Source organism: Lolium perenne, chromosome 2 (genome assembly GCF_019359855.2).
Source record: "Lolium perenne isolate Kyuss_39 chromosome 2, Kyuss_2.0, whole genome shotgun sequence".
NCBI classification, from domain to species: domain Eukaryota; kingdom Viridiplantae; phylum Streptophyta; class Magnoliopsida; order Poales; family Poaceae; genus Lolium; species Lolium perenne.
Window position 1 is genome coordinate 30,417,269 of NC_067245.2, and position 19,499 is coordinate 30,436,767.

A 19,499-nucleotide genomic window follows, 5' to 3' on the forward strand; every position below is an offset into this window, starting at 1 on the left:
AAAACTTTGGGAGTCAAACGAAGCGCGAGACGAAATCTCCTCCTCTCCTTCCATAGCGCGATCCCCTTTCTCCCTCCTTCCCCACGCCGCCGCCGCCGCCGCCGCCGCCGCCGCCTCCTCCCCGCCGACCACGCCGCCCCTCCTCATCTACCACACCACCTTCCCCTGCTCCCCAAGACCCGCGCCGCCCTACCTCCGCGAAACCCTAGAGGAGCGGCTGCTGGTCCGGCGTCGAAGGCCACCGCCCGGTGCTGACCCTCGCCGGACGCCGCACCAGCCGGGCAATGAGAGGCCCTCGCCCGGCTGTAGATGCACCAGTCGCGGCGGGCCATGGCGACAAAGCAACACCACCAGCACATCGGCAGAGGATGAAGACGGCGCTGGATCTGCTTCACGGCATCCGCGTCGAGCTCACCAGCCACGGTAAGCTTTCGATCCCATCTCCTCTCCGCCACCAGTACCTCAATTTCGTCTTGCTCAAGCCGCTGCCGTGCAGAAAATGAAAAGGAGGTCAAGGCCGGCCTTCCCCAGCTCCTTCTCGTGTGCGCGCGCCGACAGAGCCAAGGACAGGCCGCGCGCCGGACCTGCTGCAGCTGGGCGTTTCTGGACAGCGACGAGGACGCACAAGGTTACGGCGTCCTGGACATGGCCGACCAGGAGGAGGAGCTCGCCCATATCGATCCATACACCACGACGCCCACAAACCTAAAGGTCCTCTCTCTCTCTCTCTCAAGCATGGATGTGTAATAGTTGTGTATCAATTGGATTTAGTTTGAGAGAATATTCCGTGCAGCTGAGGGATTGAAGCTGTTCCTCATCCTGTCCGTCTCCAAAGTTGCCGCCATGGAGGGCCTCTTCAAGTTCCTCGTTAAGTTATTCCTCCTTTTCCTCCTATGCTACTTCTTCCCCAAAACAAAACTGCTCTGCTCCAACAACGTGTTGCTGCACTACTAATGACATCTGCAATTTTCTGTTCTGGTATGTATCGCTCATGACATGGTGAAGAGGAACTGGCCTGCTGGAAGGAGGATGTGCCCCAGTTCGATCTGAATTCAGAAACAATTCATCGCCGAGCAGCCCAAGGCAGAGGCAAACCATTGCCCCCTTGCGTTGTCCGTCTCGGCTTCCTTGGAGAAGGCTTCGGTTCAAAATCTGCAGCCTTGTGCATGATCTGTGGTATGGTTTCATCACTTGATTTCTCCCTAGTTTGCTCTGGTCTGTTGTATGCTATGTGTGATGTGTAGCTAGATAGGTATGTATTTGTAGCTAGATAGGTATGTATGAGGTGGCGATGAGCTAATTGAAATTTACCACACTTTGGGCAGACTTGTCTTGATGGAGCGATAATTATTATTTTGTAGTTGCTAAGCTAAGCAATCCAATGGTTGTTTTGTGCAAAAATGGATTTGCTTTTCTGCAGTCTGCACTTGCTATTGGCTGAGAATGTCAAGGACATGTACCAGTAGTTCTGTCCATCTATATGCATATATCTGTCCTGCTTTTTCCTGAAGACTAATTGTCAGCAATGTTAGACATGCCAAGGAAAGCTAGCTGGAGGGGATGCGGCTCACCACGACGGCGATCATGGCGCCGCAGGGCGAGCCATCCTCCTACGATTCGACAGTCCCCACCCTATCCTAGGCATCGGCCTCGCTGCTTCGCCTCCTCTTCCTCTCCAAAAATGGTTGCAGCTTTCTTCCTATTTCCATCCTCTAAAACCTTGATTTAGTAATGTATACGCCTGCTAGGAACGGACTTGTGTACCTGAAGTTCAAGTGCTGGATTTTGCTTTGGTATTGATCCTCAAGATCAAATTTCCATTGTGATCTTGTTTGTACTTGGTAAAGGAATGGGGTTGCTAGCTGCTTAGGCCCCTGCATGCTTGCTTAATGGACCATCTATCTACCGGTAAACGAGTAATAACAACATCTTGGGAGCTTTCTCAAACTTATTGTATAGAAGAAAATGGGACTGCTGTTTAACTGTGACAAATTAACATTAGCTCATCTATATCTAGTAAACAAACAGCTCATGATCTCGTCTAAGAATTTCACGTGCTATTATGTGGTGGGTAAATTTTGTATTCTCTTGTAGCTCTCCAGGTTTGTAGCTTTTGAATATGTCAAAATGGGAATGTTCTCTTCTAATCATTCTCTTTGCCATCACGCTAAGGTGCATCCTGTTGTCTTCTCCGATAAATTTGTGATTTTTGGCTGCCATGCAATCATTGCTGCAGAGAAAGGTCCGAGCTTGTTTGAATCTGACCATTGCTAATTTACTTTGCTGGATTGGAGTGTTTTGTTCCAGTAACCTTAAGTTTGAGCTTACGTTGATCTTTTCTGAAAACACTGGGAGTGCTGCTTACGTGTATGCTTAATGAATGGTAGCTGATGATCTTCTTATAGATGGACATGGTATATTAAAATCCCCTTTCATATATGAATAATTAAATGGGACAACTTTCCCTTTGGTGTATGCTAAATTAACGATAGTAGTTTAGCCTAAATTCTGGATACATTCAAGAGTACCTTAACTCTCATATTCATACACTGATGCTCTCATTTTAAGTATGCAATTACAGGGCATATCAGTTATTAAGTACATTCTGATTGCTTATCTTTCTCATGCGTATTGCTGCATTGACGCAAGTTTTCACGTGCAGGGAGCTTCGCTACCCAGCCCGCGCCGCTGACGGGAGCAAGGATGGGGTTCTTCTCTCTTTGTAACAATGAAAAGGCCACAGTCCTAGGCATCGGCCTCGCTGCTCCACCTCCTCTTCCTCTCCAAAAAAAAGGTTGCAGCTTTCTTTCTATTTCCCTTCTCTAAAACCTTGATTTGGTACTGTATACGCCTGCTAGGAACGGATTTGTGTACCTGAAGTTCAAGTGCTGGATTTTGTTTTGGTATTGATCCTCAAGATCGACCTTCCATTGTGACTTGTTTGTACTTGGTAAAGAAATGGGGTTGCTAGCTGCTTAGGCTGCTGCGTATGCTTGCTTAATGAACCATCTTGGGAGCTTTCTCAAACTTATTGTATATTGTTTGGTACCTGCAATCTCTTTTGGTAAACAAATGCAAGAAAATGGGACTACTGTTTAAGTGTATGACAAATTAACGCTAGCTCATCTATATCTAGTAAACAAACAGCTCATGAGCTCGTCCAAGAATTTCACGTGCTATTTTATGGTGGCAAAATTTGTATTATCTTGTAGCTCTCCAGGTCTGTACCTTTTGAATATGTCAAAATGGGAATGTTCTCTTCTAGTCATTCTCTTTGTCATCACGCTAAGGAGAAAACCCTTTGTGAAGGGTTTTCTTTTATGTAATAAATTTGAGAACCCCTTGAACGCCTTCCTGTTTCCTTCTCCAATAAATTTGTGATATTTGGCTGCCATGCAACCATTGCTGCAGAGAAAGGTCTGAGCTTTTTTGAATCTGACCATTGCTAATTTACTATGCTGGATTGGAGTGTTTTGTTCTAGTAACCTTAAGTTTGAGCTTATGTTCATCTTTTCTGAGAACAATGGGAGTGCTGCTTACGTGTATGCTTAATGAACGGTAGCTGATGATCATCTTATAGATGGACATGGTATATTGAAATCTCATTTCATATATGATAATTAAATGGGACAACTATCCCTTCGGTGTATGCTAAATTAACCACAGTAGTTTAGCTAGATTGCAAATTAGGAGTGGCTAAATTCTGGATACATTCAAGAGTACGTTAACTCTCATTCATACGCTGATGCTCTTATTTTAAGTATGCAAATACAGAGCACATTCAAGAGTAGCTAGATTGCTCTCATATTCATATCTTTCCCATGCATATTGCTGCATTGACACAAATTTTCACGTGCAGTAAGCTTCGCTACCCAGTCCGCGCCGCTAACAGGAGCAAGGATGGGGTTCTTCTCTCTTTGTAACAATGAAAATATCACACATGGCTACAGAATCAAATCTGTATAGGCTGAGGTTAAATGAGCCTTAAATCCGTGCTGTTTACTTTGGCTTGAGAATCAAAATAGGTACCTGTTCTGTTTCTCGAATTGTGGTCTGGATGTGCAAGTAAAGTAACCAGGTCATCCTAAAAAAAATCAGTTGTTGAAGGATAACCACGAAGAGCACATCTAGGTTAGCAGAGAAGCTGGCAGACCTGTAGCAGCAACAGCCTGGTGCACCATTCTCACATGTCGGTAGCTAGAAGAAGACCCATTTTTATGCATGCCGCTGCCTTGGTCATGCCTGCGCCACCTGAGATCTCAGATTTGAGAGAATTTATGTAATCCATATTTTGTTGTAATAGTTAACCATCAGTGTTTGTCCTAGAATTGGAACTTATTTGATGCTGTGCGTGGATCTGCTGGCTTTACCTTTGACGTGCTGGTTATGATGGTTGAGTTTGAGTCTTAAATGCTTAGATATGCCGACCTGTGCAAATTTGTTACTCACTGTTTTGCTGTGTGCTTGGGATGTCCCAGAAACAGAGCTAGCCATGCCCAAAAAAATCGATGCAGATAATATTCTAAACATATCCTTTTGTACTTTCTTAGCAAAGAATATTCTCAGATTTGGCAGGAGAAACATATGGTGGTGAACCTAATTGGCAAAGTAATTTAAGCTTGCTTTATTTTGAACATATCAATGTTTTTCCTTCATATCATTCCTTCATATTTTCTAGCTATCTAGAATAGGACGTAAAGCAAGCCTTTGGTTCAGAGAATAATTCGTGATATTTTGCTACAAGAATGGATCAGTTTCAGCTGTACGTGGGTAGCGGTTCACGCTAATAGGTGCGAGCTGGACAAAGAACTTCTCCCCAAGTTTGTTTTCGGTGGCGCCGGACTGCCGGAGGCTAGAGTCGATATGAAGACTACACTAGGGCGTTACCACCGGCAGCCTCCTCCGCAGGACTAAGAATTCAATAGAAAAAGTACTCAGTCGAACAGAGTTGAGCTCGGCAAGAGATGAGATAGAGGAGAGACTTGATGTTAAGAAAAAAGGCTAACAAGGAGAAAGTCAAGAAAACCAAAGGGAAGAAGAAATCTCGGCACACTTGTAAGAGGCAGATGCGGAGAGATGAGACCTTCATCTCCAGCCCACTTTTAGTACAATAATAAGCAACCTTCCCGAGAGAGAGAGAAAGAGGGGAGACATAGCTGAGAGCGAGAGGAGAATCGCCCCGACCCCCACGACCACGACCACGCCAAAGTCCAAAGTCACAAGTCACACGCGAACCTCGCACGCGGCTTTACTCACAATACCCTCATATATATAGAGCAAGTGAGAGGGTGTGGAGGAAACTCATACCTCACTTCAGATCACATGCCAATGGGTAATCCTTTTGAGCTGTCGGATGGGGGAAGAATAGACGGTCGGGATTAGGTGGCGATGGGTAATCCGTGGGTGGTGGACTGCTGGGCTCTGATTGGTTCCCTACTTTAGCGGTGACCCCTGCTGGCTGTGTTGGCCTATGTCAGAATTGCCTTCACGTGATACCATTGTATGACAGTAGAAAACTTAATACCACCATATTGTAGTATACCAACAGGAACGATCCTATTAATAATCAGAAAAAAGTGCCGTGAATACTTCTATGCTCGGATTTGAGTGCCTTCCTTCTGAAAACTAGCAATAGGTAGTAAATCACTGACAATAGGTAGTAAATCATCTTTCAGATTTTTTTCCAGAAACAACCAATATACATGTACTTTAAGCATGTGACCTAACAGTTTGATAATCCTATTTCAAGAAAAGTTATTTTTCCAATTCAAAGTAGTCTATAACAAATATGATTGCATAGTACGTGCTTAATTTCTTGAAAACAATCTTGCTAAGTGGGGGTAGAAGAGTTGTCCGGCACCGTCTGTGGTGACTAGGACCAGGTGGCATCCTTTGTACTGGCTCCGCCCTTTCTGACTCTTAATATAAATACGCGCAGATCTTCTACGGGTACTAAAAAACGATGACTCCAGCCGATGTCAATCTCCCAATCACGAAACCATCAAATAAGTTTCACGGCAATCTCGAAGTGGTAGTTTTGCGCTATAAGTTTTGAATCTTCCGTTGGGATAGTTCGTCCTGTGAAGTGAGTGCCAGCTCAAAGTTCTGTAATAATTTTTCCTATTTAAACCACCTTTACATACCTATATATTATGGCACGTAAGGGGAATGGTTTCCGACCCATCCTCGTGTGATTTCATGTGTCCCCTAGTTCAACGGGCCTCTCGACATTTGCCCTACCTTTCCATCGAAAAGTGGTGATTCCATGTCACTTCGCTATTTTTATGTTATAATAGGTAAACAACTACAAAAGAGGCTAAATTGCTACAAGAGTTGGGTTGGAGGCGAAGTGAGAGTTTACACTATAAGTCTGGTCAATCAAGCCGACTACTCCAACTCCGGAGCCTCGCTCCCGCCGCTCCCCCGTGAGCGGCCGGAGCGCCCCTGCCCCTCCGGCCCTCCCCACCATGTAGCTCCCCTCCACCGCCGCCGAGCAAAGCCCGGGCGGTGCCGACGGCGGTGGTTTTATCCTCCCGCGTGAGTAATGGGCCCGACAGGGCGGCACCCTTCCTCGTGGCGGAGCGGCCCGTTGACGCCGGCGCCGGTCGGCGCTGCCGTTGCCTCCCCCAATGGCAGGAGGCCTGAATGCAGCTGCGGCATCTCCCGGCGTTGCTCGAGCCGGCAGTGGCTCTAGGCGGGCGGCTCGACCCGATATGGGCTTGTGGGCTCAGATCTGGGCTCGGTAGGGCATGGCCGGATCCTCTGGATCTAAGGGTGGCCTGGGGTGCGCGGCTGCGTGCCCGATGCGCCACCTTCGCCGCCTTCCGCCGGTTGCATTTGGGTTGGCTCTGGGCCATGCGGGCCTTTCACTGGCTGTCTTCGAGGTTGTCGGCGGTATGTTTCTTCCGCAGACTCCGGTAGTCCTCTGTCGCTGCGGGGCGGCGTTTCGGAATCGTTGGGCGATGTCCTTGCCAGCTATTGGGGACACGGTCCCTGGGCCGGCTCTGTACTGCAGCTTCTCCTGCGGCTGCAGTATTTTCCCCCTCCGTCTAGCTTAGGCGTGTATGTGCAGGTGCTCACACGCTGGGATGGTGTGGCCGCCGTGGTGCCTCCGACCTAGCGTCGTGGACGTCTAGATCTGGGCTTGGCCGGACTATGCCAGCCATCGTGTTTTTCCCCGCGGTTGAGTATAGTTGGGGCTAGTTCAGTGTGCGACTTAGCTTGGAGGCGTGTTTGTGATCTTCGCCTTGTCTGTTGTGCACCCTCATGACGGTGTCCTGAATTTATGACACCTCGACGAAAGCAGCGCATGGCTATGGCATGTGCCGGTGGCGGCATCACCTGCGGGTGTGGGCGCCTTGTCAGCGAGAGGACGCTGCGGTTCGCATCAGAAACGAAGTGGGGAGGTTGGTCATCGGCGTTAATGGCCTCCCGCGCGGAAACCCAAGCGGCGAGGGCGACGACTGGCCACACGGCTTCCACCTACCTTACCCACACGCCTTCGATGCGCGTCTGCCGCCTCCCTTAAAACCCACTCTCTGTTCCCCGCCTTCCAACACTAGCCGCCGCCGTCCAACACCAACCGCCGCACAAAACTCCCACACACCCACCGATGATGGCGCACAACGACGAGGCCGGCGCCAGCGGCGTGCTCCGCTCGTTGCAGCTCAACCTCGACGAGGCCGGCATCGCATGCGGCATCGCGTCCCCGTGCCGATGCGGTCTGATCGCCGCACGGCTGGCACGTCTCAACCGCCGGCTTCATGGTGCCACCGTCGCCACCGCCAGGACCACATACGCGGGCCCTCGCCAGGGAACGGCAGAGCCTGATGACGCCGGCGGAGAGGAACCTGCCGACCAATGTGCTCGGCAGCCCGACTTGGGCACGTCGATTTGAAGATGAGCGCGCCGTCGAGCTCGCACGGGCGTCCGGACACGCGAGGGGCCGCTTTAACACCGTCGGCGCCGTGCCTGGTGGCACGGCCGCGACATCGATGCCACGATGCGTCAATACTGCTTCCGCCAGCGCATCCGCGGCGACCCGGAGCTCGCGAACCGGATCATCCGCAGCGGGCGACCGCACGCGCTCGGCCGCGCCCCGGGCCTCCTTCCGGAGGCGTCGTCATCCGCGACGAAGCGAGGCACACGTCCTCTGCTCCGGCCCGTCGGACGACGGGGTCGGGCCACCGCGTCAAGGATGAGGGCGTCGCGGCCTCACCACCACTTCCACCGGCGAAAAAGAAACAATGGTGGAAGAAGGAGGCGGAGGCGGCCCTCCGTGGTGACGATGACGAGGAGGAATTCCCGGCCTAAACTTCATGGTCGCCCGCTCCGTCGACGAGGACTACCGGCATATTACGCTGGACCCACGATAGGCGGCGGTGTGGTCTGCGAGGGACCACGGCGCCAACTTCGTCGACCTCGCCGGACCATCGGAGCTGCCGACGCCAAAGGAGGAGAAGGCCGACGAGGACGATAGCTGGTCCTTGGGGGCATCCACCGACGACGGCGACGGCCTGGACTTCAGTATGAATATGGTTTTAAAAATGTGATTTTAACTTTCAAAATCTATCGGGGCCGCCGGTTTGGGGGCGTCGGTGTGGGAGCAGCATCCCCAAATAGAGAAAGCTCTGCCGGCGCCTATTTAGGGACGCCGGTGGAGATGCTCTAAGTGCATCGTCATAGTAAAATGTCTCCTACTCTAAGTTTGCTTTTCATGAAGATTTCAGAATAGAAAAACAACATCGTTAGAGGAAATGAGAAGCAATGGTTTTTTTTCGAGATCCCGTATTGCGGAAGAGCCACCTATGGAATTTAGGATGTCATGCAATATAGTAGACCTTACCCCGTGAAAGGTTACAGAAATCCAACATGAGCGGGAGCTTTTCAAAAAATATTCAGATTGGCGCCGAGCGGGAGCTTTGGGACGAAACTTTTGAAGCTAAACAAAGGCGCGAGTCCTATCCCGAAAATATTTGAGGGCCCTCGCCAAAATATTCGGGTTGGCGCGCAAGCGGGAGTTTTCGTTCAAAACTTTGGGAGTCAAACGAAGCGCGAGACGAAATCTCCTCCTCTCCTTCCATAGCGCGATCCCCTTTCTCCCTCCTTCCCCACGCCGCCGCCGCCGCCGCCGCCGCCGCCGCCTCCTCCCCGCCGACCACGCCGCCCCTCCTCATCTACCACACCACCTTCCCCTGCTCCCCAAGACCCGCGCCGCCCTACCTCCGCGAAACCCTAGAGGAGCGGCTGCTGGTCCGGCGTCGAAGGCCACCGCCCGGTGCTGACCCTCGCCGGACGCCGCACCAGCCGGGCAATGAGAGGCCCTCGCCCGGCTGTAGATGCACCAGTCGCGGCGGGCCATGGCGACAAAGCAACACCACCAGCACATCGGCAGAGGATGAAGACGGCGCTGGATCTGCTTCACGGCATCCGCGTCGAGCTCACCAGCCACGGTAAGCTTTCGATCCCATCTCCTCTCCGCCACCAGTACCTCAATTTCGTCTTGCTCAAGCCGCTGCCGTGCAGAAAATGAAAAGGAGGTCAAGGCCGGCCTTCCCCAGCTCCTTCTCGTGTGCGCGCGCCGACAGAGCCAAGGACAGGCCGCGCGCCGGACCTGCTGCAGCTGGGCGTTTCTGGACAGCGACGAGGACGCACAAGGTTACGGCGTCCTGGACATGGCCGACCAGGAGGAGGAGCTCGCCCATATCGATCCATACACCACGACGCCCACAAACCTAAAGGTCCTCTCTCTCTCTCTCTCTCAAGCATGGATGTGTAATAGTTGTGTATCAATTGGATTTAGTTTGAGAGAATATTCCGTGCAGCTGAGGGATTGAAGCTGTTCCTCATCCTGTCCGTCTCCAAAGTTGCCGCCATGGAGGGCCTCTTCAAGTTCCTCGTTAAGTTATTCCTCCTTTTCCTCCTATGCTACTTCTTCCCCAAAACAAAACTGCTCTGCTCCAACAACGTGTTGCTGCACTACTAATGACATCTGCAATTTTCTGTTCTGGTATGTATCGCTCATGACATGGTGAAGAGGAACTGGCCTGCTGGAAGGAGGATGTGCCCCAGTTCGATCTGAATTCAGAAACAATTCATCGCCGAGCAGCCCAAGGCAGAGGCAAACCATTGCCCCCTTGCGTTGTCCGTCTCGGCTTCCTTGGAGAAGGCTTCGGTTCAAAATCTGCAGCCTTGTGCATGATCTGTGGTATGGTTTCATCACTTGATTTCTCCCTAGTTTGCTCTGGTCTGTTGTATGCTATGTGTGATGTGTAGCTAGATAGGTATGTATTTGTAGCTAGATAGGTATGTATGAGGTGGCGATGAGCTAATTGAAATTTACCACACTTTGGGCAGACTTGTCTTGATGGAGCGATAATTATTATTTTGTAGTTGCTAAGCTAAGCAATCCAATGGTTGTTTTGTGCAAAAATGGATTTGCTTTTCTGCAGTCTGCACTTGCTATTGGCTGAGAATGTCAAGGACATGTACCAGTAGTTCTGTCCATCTATATGCATATATCTGTCCTGCTTTTTCCTGAAGACTAATTGTCAGCAATGTTAGACATGCCAAGGAAAGCTAGCTGGAGGGGATGCGGCTCACCACGACGGCGATCATGGCGCCGCAGGGCGAGCCATCCTCCTACGATTCGACAGTCCCCACCCTATCCTAGGCATCGGCCTCGCTGCTTCGCCTCCTCTTCCTCTCCAAAAATGGTTGCAGCTTTCTTCCTATTTCCATCCTCTAAAACCTTGATTTAGTAATGTATACGCCTGCTAGGAACGGACTTGTGTACCTGAAGTTCAAGTGCTGGATTTTGCTTTGGTATTGATCCTCAAGATCAAATTTCCATTGTGATCTTGTTTGTACTTGGTAAAGGAATGGGGTTGCTAGCTGCTTAGGCCCCTGCATGCTTGCTTAATGGACCATCTATCTACCGGTAAACGAGTAATAACAACATCTTGGGAGCTTTCTCAAACTTATTGTATAGAAGAAAATGGGACTGCTGTTTAACTGTGACAAATTAACATTAGCTCATCTATATCTAGTAAACAAACAGCTCATGATCTCGTCTAAGAATTTCACGTGCTATTATGTGGTGGGTAAATTTTGTATTCTCTTGTAGCTCTCCAGGTTTGTAGCTTTTGAATATGTCAAAATGGGAATGTTCTCTTCTAATCATTCTCTTTGCCATCACGCTAAGGTGCATCCTGTTGTCTTCTCCGATAAATTTGTGATTTTTGGCTGCCATGCAATCATTGCTGCAGAGAAAGGTCCGAGCTTGTTTGAATCTGACCATTGCTAATTTACTTTGCTGGATTGGAGTGTTTTGTTCCAGTAACCTTAAGTTTGAGCTTACGTTGATCTTTTCTGAAAACACTGGGAGTGCTGCTTACGTGTATGCTTAATGAATGGTAGCTGATGATCTTCTTATAGATGGACATGGTATATTAAAATCCCCTTTCATATATGAATAATTAAATGGGACAACTTTCCCTTTGGTGTATGCTAAATTAACGATAGTAGTTTAGCCTAAATTCTGGATACATTCAAGAGTACCTTAACTCTCATATTCATACACTGATGCTCTCATTTTAAGTATGCAATTACAGGGCATATCAGTTATTAAGTACATTCTGATTGCTTATCTTTCTCATGCGTATTGCTGCATTGACGCAAGTTTTCACGTGCAGGGAGCTTCGCTACCCAGCCCGCGCCGCTGACGGGAGCAAGGATGGGGTTCTTCTCTCTTTGTAACAATGAAAAGGCCACAGTCCTAGGCATCGGCCTCGCTGCTCCACCTCCTCTTCCTCTCCAAAAAAAGGTTGCAGCTTTCTTTCTATTTCCCTTCTCTAAAACCTTGATTTGGTACTGTATACGCCTGCTAGGAACGGATTTGTGTACCTGAAGTTCAAGTGCTGGATTTTGTTTTGGTATTGATCCTCAAGATCGACCTTCCATTGTGACTTGTTTGTACTTGGTAAAGAAATGGGGTTGCTAGCTGCTTAGGCTGCTGCGTATGCTTGCTTAATGAACCATCTTGGGAGCTTTCTCAAACTTATTGTATATTGTTTGGTACCTGCAATCTCTTTTGGTAAACAAATGCAAGAAAATGGGACTACTGTTTAAGTGTATGACAAATTAACGCTAGCTCATCTATATCTAGTAAACAAACAGCTCATGAGCTCGTCCAAGAATTTCACGTGCTATTTTATGGTGGCAAAATTTGTATTATCTTGTAGCTCTCCAGGTCTGTACCTTTTGAATATGTCAAAATGGGAATGTTCTCTTCTAGTCATTCTCTTTGTCATCACGCTAAGGAGAAAACCCTTTGTGAAGGGTTTTCTTTTATGTAATAAATTTGAGAACCCCTTGAACGCCTTCCTGTTTCCTTCTCCAATAAATTTGTGATATTTGGCTGCCATGCAACCATTGCTGCAGAGAAAGGTCTGAGCTTTTTTGAATCTGACCATTGCTAATTTACTATGCTGGATTGGAGTGTTTTGTTCTAGTAACCTTAAGTTTGAGCTTATGTTCATCTTTTCTGAGAACAATGGGAGTGCTGCTTACGTGTATGCTTAATGAACGGTAGCTGATGATCATCTTATAGATGGACATGGTATATTGAAATCTCATTTCATATATGATAATTAAATGGGACAACTATCCCTTCGGTGTATGCTAAATTAACCACAGTAGTTTAGCTAGATTGCAAATTAGGAGTGGCTAAATTCTGGATACATTCAAGAGTACGTTAACTCTCATTCATACGCTGATGCTCTTATTTTAAGTATGCAAATACAGAGCACATTCAAGAGTAGCTAGATTGCTCTCATATTCATATCTTTCCCATGCATATTGCTGCATTGACACAAATTTTCACGTGCAGTAAGCTTCGCTACCCAGTCCGCGCCGCTAACAGGAGCAAGGATGGGGTTCTTCTCTCTTTGTAACAATGAAAATATCACACATGGCTACAGAATCAAATCTGTATAGGCTGAGGTTAAATGAGCCTTAAATCCGTGCTGTTTACTTTGGCTTGAGAATCAAAATAGGTACCTGTTCTGTTTCTCGAATTGTGGTCTGGATGTGCAAGTAAAGTAACCAGGTCATCCTAAAAAAAATCAGTTGTTGAAGGATAACCACGAAGAGCACATCTAGGTTAGCAGAGAAGCTGGCAGACCTGTAGCAGCAACAGCCTGGTGCACCATTCTCACATGTCGGTAGCTAGAAGAAGACCCATTTTTATGCATGCCGCTGCCTTGGTCATGCCTGCGCCACCTGAGATCTCAGATTTGAGAGAATTTATGTAATCCATATTTTGTTGTAATAGTTAACCATCAGTGTTTGTCCTAGAATTGGAACTTATTTGATGCTGTGCGTGGATCTGCTGGCTTTACCTTTGACGTGCTGGTTATGATGGTTGAGTTTGAGTCTTAAATGCTTAGATATGCCGACCTGTGCAAATTTGTTACTCACTGTTTTGCTGTGTGCTTGGGATGTCCCAGAAACAGAGCTAGCCATGCCCAAAAAAAAATCGATGCAGATAATATTCTAAACATATCCTTTTGTACTTTCTTAGCAAAGAATATTCTCAGATTTGGCAGGAGAAACATATGGTGGTGAACCGAATTGGCAAAGTAATTTAAGCTTGCTTTATTTTGAACATATCAATGTTTTTTCCTTCATATCATTCCTTCATATTTTCTAGCTATCTAGAATAGGACGTAAAGCAAGCCTTTGGTTCAGAGAATAATTCGTGATATTTTGCTACAAGAATGGATCAGTTTCAGCTGTACGTGGGTAGCGGTTCACGCTAATAGGTGCGAGCTGGACAAAGAACTTCTCCCCAAGTTTGTTTTCGGTGGCGCCGGACTGCCGGAGGCTAGAGTCGATATGAAGACTACACTAGGGCGTTACCACCGGCAGCCTCCTCCGCAGGACTAAGAATTCAATAGAAAAAGTACTCAGTCGAACAGAGTTGAGCTCGGCAAGAGATGAGATAGAGGAGAGACTTGATGTTAAGAAAAAAGGCTAACAAGGAGAAAGTCAAGAAAACCAAAGGGAAGAAGAAATCTCGGCACACTTGTAAGAGGCAGATGCGGAGAGATGAGACCTTCATCTCCAGCCCACTTTTAGTACAATAATAAGCAACCTTCCCGAGAGAGAGAGAAAGAGGGGAGACATAGCTGAGAGCGAGAGGAGAATCGCCCCGACCCCCACGACCACGACCACGCCAAAGTCCAAAGTCACAAGTCACACGCGAACCTCGCACGCGGCTTTACTCACAATACCCTCATATATATAGAGCAAGTGAGAGGGTGTGGAGGAAACTCATACCTCACTTCAGATCACATGCCAATGGGTAATCCTTTTGAGCTGTCGGATGGGGGAAGAATAGACGGTCGGGATTAGGTGGCGATGGGTAATCCGTGGGTGGTGGACTGCTGGGCTCTGATTGGTTCCCTACTTTAGCGGTGACCCCTGCTGGCTGTGTTGGCCTATGTCAGAATTGCCTTCACGTGATACCATTGTATGACAGTAGAAAACTTAATACCACCATATTGTAGTATACCAACAGGAACGATCCTATTAATAATCAGAAAAAAGTGCCGTGAATACTTCTATGCTCGGATTTGAGTGCCTTCCTTCTGAAAACTAGCAATAGGTAGTAAATCACTGACAATAGGTAGTAAATCATCTTTCAGATTTTTTTCCAGAAACAACCAATATACATGTACTTTAAGCATGTGACCTAACAGTTTGATAATCCTATTTCAAGAAAAGTTATTTTTCCAATTCAAAGTAGTCTATAACAAATATGATTGCATAGTACGTGCTTAATTTCTTGAAAACAATCTTGCTAAGTGGGGGTAGAAGAGTTGTCTGGCACCGTCTGTGGTGACTAGGACCAGGTGGCATCCTTTGTACTGGCTCCGCCCTTTCTGCCTCTTAATATAAATACGCGCGGATCTTCTACGGGTACTAAAAAACGATGACTCCAGCCGATGTCAATCTCCCAATCACGAAACCATCAAATAAGTTTCACGGCAAATCAAACTACTTTAAGCATGTGACCTAATAGTTCCATAATCCTATTTCAAGAAAAGTTATTTACCAATTCAAATAGTCTATAACAAATATGATTGCATTAGTACGTGCTTAATTTTAGTTAAGACTATAATATCCCAAAAACCACAAAATTGGTCGGCCCAATTCGTCACGGGGTGTGCGGCGCGCGGTACGCGCCGACCTGGTCGGTGTATAGGAAATCCGGTGATCGCCGACGCCAATGCCCGCGAGCAGTACCTGGTTTGCAACCCCGTGACGCGGCAGTGGAGCCACCTCCCGCGGCTGAGACTGGGCCGGAACGTCCAAGTCAGGCAACGCAAGTGCGGCTTCTACTTCCACGGGCCCTCCGGCAAGTACCGGCTCTTGTGCCACATCTCCTTCACGTTCACGGGCTGGCGACGGGCGCCGTGCTACTGCATCTTGTCGACCGGCGCGGACAGGCCGCGGCAGCTGAGCGTGCAAGCGACGCCCATTGACGGCCGGCGCGTCGACTCCGATCTGTTGTTCAAGAACCTGATGACGCCGGCCGTTCTGCACGGGCACCTGCACTGGCTGAAGCACATGGAGGGCGGAGTCGCCGACGAGATGGTGGCGTTCGACACGGTGGCCGAGACGTTCCGACGGATGCCTCCTCCGCCCGTGACGTTCAGGGAATGCTCGAACCTGCTCGTCGGAGACGGGTCGCTCATGGCGTCCGAGCTGAGCCACCACTTCGTGTTCGTGGACCTATGGGTGCTCGACGGCTACGCCGGCCCCGCCGCCTGCACGGGGGAGGAGATCAGGTGGGTGCGGCGGCACCGCGTCGAGGTGCCGTGGCAAGACGATAGGCTGTTGCTGCAAGAGGACAGGCTGCTGCTCGCGGAGGGCGGCGACGGAGGGGACGTCCTCCTGGGCTGGCGCCGCGGCGTGGTGGCGTACAACGTGAGGAGCGGCACGGTCAGGCAGGTCGTCGGCGTCGACGCTTCGAGGCACGACATTATTTCGCTGTCACGGCGTGTGTTTAGGGGGAGCCTGGTGCGGCACGACTTCTTCGAGGCGCGGCCGCATCCCGGCTTCGATGAGCTAAGGTTCTTAACATTTGTGTACAGAAAAAACAAATTTGTGAACATCAGCCTGAAGAATTTAGAGCTGGCAAAGAATGCGACAGCTTTCAGTAGTACTACTAGTAAAAAGTCCAATTCGATGAGCTAGGGTTCTTAACTGTCCAACGTACCGGCTTGTGTATATAGAGCTATACCTATCAGTAGTTCAGTACTAATCTATATCTCTTATAAAGCAAACCCCACTAAAATGTCATTTAATTTATCTATCTTAACATGCAGCGTAGCCACATTATCACTTAACTAGGACCCTCTGATTGTTAATCTGGAACCGTCAATTCTGTTGCCTCCACCGTGACGATGCAGGCGAAGCCATGCAATTCATGTTCCCCTACTAGCTCCTGTGAAAACAGAAGAACAAAAGTTCGCCTCATCCTCTCCGCTGAGTTAAATCCATCGGACATCACTGAACTTGACAGCCGAATTTAAGTTGATTACCGTACTTAGGGAATACGAATTTACGGTCATTAAATACTGGTTGGTTAGTCACTGACGGTCACCGCCTACTGTGTAGCGCTGTATGATGCGACGTGGCACCTGCGGGACCCACTATCAGCGGCGTAGGGCGTCAGGACATGTCGGAAGGTTGCGAAAATTGCAGAAAACCCCTCCCACCTCCTTCCCTAATTTAATATCTTCCCCCTCCTTCCTCTGCTTCTGTCTCGCGATTATTCCGAGGAGTAGGGCGTGGGTAGAGGGAACGCCGCGGGTAGAGGGAGCCTTCGTTGCCGCGCTACCGCTCCACCGGCGGTGGACAACGGTGAAGAAAGTGGAGAAGGGTGGAGGTCGTTGAGTGGGAAGGATCTGGCCGGCTCCATGGATTGGCCGCGACGGCGCCTGGACAGCGCAGCGGCTCCCGAGTACGGTAAGCCTTAAACCTCGACCTAATCATCTCAAAATGTAGGATTTCCTTGCGATCTTGCGTTATTGACGAAGATGCGCACGTATCTGGAGTCTGAGGCCTGGTTCCGGAGATGTTTTTGAGCAGGGGTTGTGGGTTTGTTTGGGTGCGGTTTGGAGTAGGGTTTTAAGAAAAGAAAGAAATTTGTGAATTAAAAAATTTCAGAAAATATCAGCCGCCATGAGGGTGATTGCATACGGTATCCCAGCATACTATATCGATGAGTACCTTCGCATTGGTGTACAAACAACCACAGATTGCGTGTGTATGTTTGCCAAGATGGTGATAAAGTTGTATGGTGAGAGGTATCTTCGAGCTCCAGATGAGCAAGATACGAAGAGACTCATGGAGATCAATGAAAAGAGGGGGTGGCCGGGGATGTTTGGTAGTTTGGATTGCATGCATTGGACATGGAAAAATTATCTAAAAGCATGGCATGTAATGTATTGTTGCAAAAGCCGTGATGCTACCATTGTTCTTGAAGTTGTGGCCTCGCAAGACTTATGGATTTGGCATGCTTTTTTTGGATTGCCGGGGACACTCAACGACATCAACGTCTTGAATAGATCCCCTTTATTTGCAAGACTAATTAAGGGTGAAGCTCCAACTTGTAACTACAAAGTTATGAACAATGAGTACACCATGGGGTACTATCTCACAGATGGTATTTACCCTAACTATGTGATACGTCCCAAACGTATCTATAATTTCTTATGTTCCATGCTACTTTTATGATGATACTCACATGTTTTATACACATTATATGTCATTATTATGCATTTTCCGGCACTAACCTATTGACGAGATGCCGAAGAGCCAGTTGCTGTTTTCTGTTGTTTTTGGTTTCAGAAATCCTAGTAAGGAAATATTATCGGAATTGGACGAAATCAACGCCCAGGTGACATGGGTATACCCTTCGGGTACCCATTATTGGTATACCTGGATCAGCTCGACCCAATATGGAGAAGGCCCAACAAGGCAACCCGAAGAAGTAGTTGACTAGGACTCTTGTAAAACCCTAGGCTGGTTGCATATATAAAGCTAGCCAGGGCACCCGAAAGAAATAGGCCAACAGATAGACAGCATAGCTCCGCCTACGGCGGCACCCTCTAAACATACTTGTGATCATATAGTGGATTGCTAGCAGCACGTAGGGCTTATTTTTCCACGAAGCTTCCAGAAGACCGAGGGAGATACGAAGTGGGGCCGCGAGGCGACGCCACACTAGGGCGGCGCGACCCAGGTCCTGGCCGCATGGCCCTGTTGTGTGGGTCCCTCGTGACACCCTGATGTCTACTTCCCCCTCCTTTTCCTGTAGACAGTGTTGGGCCTCCAAGAGCAGAGGTTTGTAGAACAGCAGCAAGTTTTCCCTTAAGTGGATCACCCAAGGTTTATCGAACTCAGGGAGGAAGAGGTCAAAGATATCCCTCTCATGCAACCCTGCAACCACAAAGCAAGAAGTCTCTTGTGTCCCCAACACACCTAATAGGTGCACTAGTTCGGCGAAGAGATAGTGAAATACAGGTGGTATGAATATATATGAGCAGTAGCAACGGTGCCAGAAAATAGCTTGCTGGCGTGTAGTTGATGGTGGTAGTATTGCAGTGTAGTAACGCAAAGAAACAAGAAACAAGCAGTAGTAACGCAGCAGTATTTAGGAACAAGGCCTAGGGATTACACTTTCACTAGTGGACACTCTCAACATTGATCACATAACAGAATAGATAAATGCATACTCTACACTTTTGTTGGATGATGAACACATTGCGTAGGATTACACGAACCCTCAATGCCGGAGTTAACAAGCTCCACAATAATGCTCATGTTTAAGTAACCTTATAGTGTAAGATAGATCAAAGGACTAAACCAAGTACTAACATAGCATGCACACTGTCACCTTCATGCATATGTAGGAGGAATAGATCACATCAATATTATCATAGCAATAGTTAACTTCGCAATCTACAAGAGATCATGATCATAGCATAAACCAAGTACTAACACGGTGCACACACTGTCACCTTTACACACGTGCAGGAGGAATAGAACTACTTTAATAACTTTGCTAGAGTAGCACATAGATAAATTGTGATACAAAACTCATATGAATCTCAATCATGTAAAGCAGCTCATGAGATCATTGTATTGAGGTACATAGGAGAGAGATTAACCACATAGCTACCGGTACAGCCCCGAGCCTCGATGGAGAACTACTCCCTCCTCATGGGAGCAGCAGCGGTGATGAAGATGGCGGTGGAGATGGCAGCGGTGTCGATGGAGGAGCCTTCCGGGGGCACTTCCCCGCTCCGGCAGGGTGCCGGAACAGAGACTCCTGTCCCCCAGATCTTGGCGTCGCGATGGCGGCGGCTCTGGAAGGTTTCTGTGGTTTTCGCCAATCGTATCAGGGTTTTCGATCCAGGGGCTTT

At 48.3% G+C, this 19,499-nt stretch overlaps 2 protein-coding genes across 2 annotated transcripts; both read left to right on the forward strand.

The window, feature by feature from the left end:
- The first annotated feature begins 222 nt into the window (after nt 1–222).
- On the forward strand, nt 223–4,376 carry LOC127331667 (uncharacterized). The gene is made up of 6 exons (XM_071825934.1): nt 223–423; nt 497–711; nt 794–1,176; nt 1,533–1,684; nt 2,663–2,794; nt 3,860–4,376. The coding sequence occupies exons 1-3, from the start codon at nt 285–287 to the stop codon at nt 803–805; spliced, it is 366 nt and encodes a 121-aa protein (XP_071682035.1). The 5' UTR covers nt 223–284; the 3' UTR covers nt 806–1,176; nt 1,533–1,684; nt 2,663–2,794; nt 3,860–4,376.
- Nucleotides 4,377–9,251: 4,875 nt separating this feature from the next.
- On the forward strand, nt 9,252–13,406 carry LOC127331664 (uncharacterized). Its single transcript, XM_071825935.1, has 5 exons — nt 9,252–9,452; nt 9,526–9,740; nt 9,825–10,207; nt 10,564–10,715; nt 11,694–13,406. Exons 1-3 carry the CDS (start codon nt 9,314–9,316, stop codon nt 9,834–9,836), a joined length of 366 nt encoding a protein of 121 aa, XP_071682036.1. The 5' UTR covers nt 9,252–9,313; the 3' UTR covers nt 9,837–10,207; nt 10,564–10,715; nt 11,694–13,406.
- Nucleotides 13,407–19,499: the final 6,093 nt, after the last annotated feature.

What these genes read in the sequence shown, in the direction of transcription:
- LOC127331667 (XM_071825934.1), top strand. Translation starts at nt 285, where the DNA reads ATGAGAGGCCCTCGCCCGGCTGTAGATGCACCAGTCGCGGCGGGCCAT. An exon ending in CGTCGAGCTCACCAGCCACG is followed by an intron (nt 424 to 496) that starts GTAAGCTTTCGA and finishes GCTGCCGTGCAG; the next exon opens with AAAATGAAAAGGAGGTCAAG.
- LOC127331664 (XM_071825935.1), top strand. Translation starts at nt 9,314, where the DNA reads ATGAGAGGCCCTCGCCCGGCTGTAGATGCACCAGTCGCGGCGGGCCAT. An exon ending in CGTCGAGCTCACCAGCCACG is followed by an intron (nt 9,453 to 9,525) that starts GTAAGCTTTCGA and finishes GCTGCCGTGCAG; the next exon opens with AAAATGAAAAGGAGGTCAAG.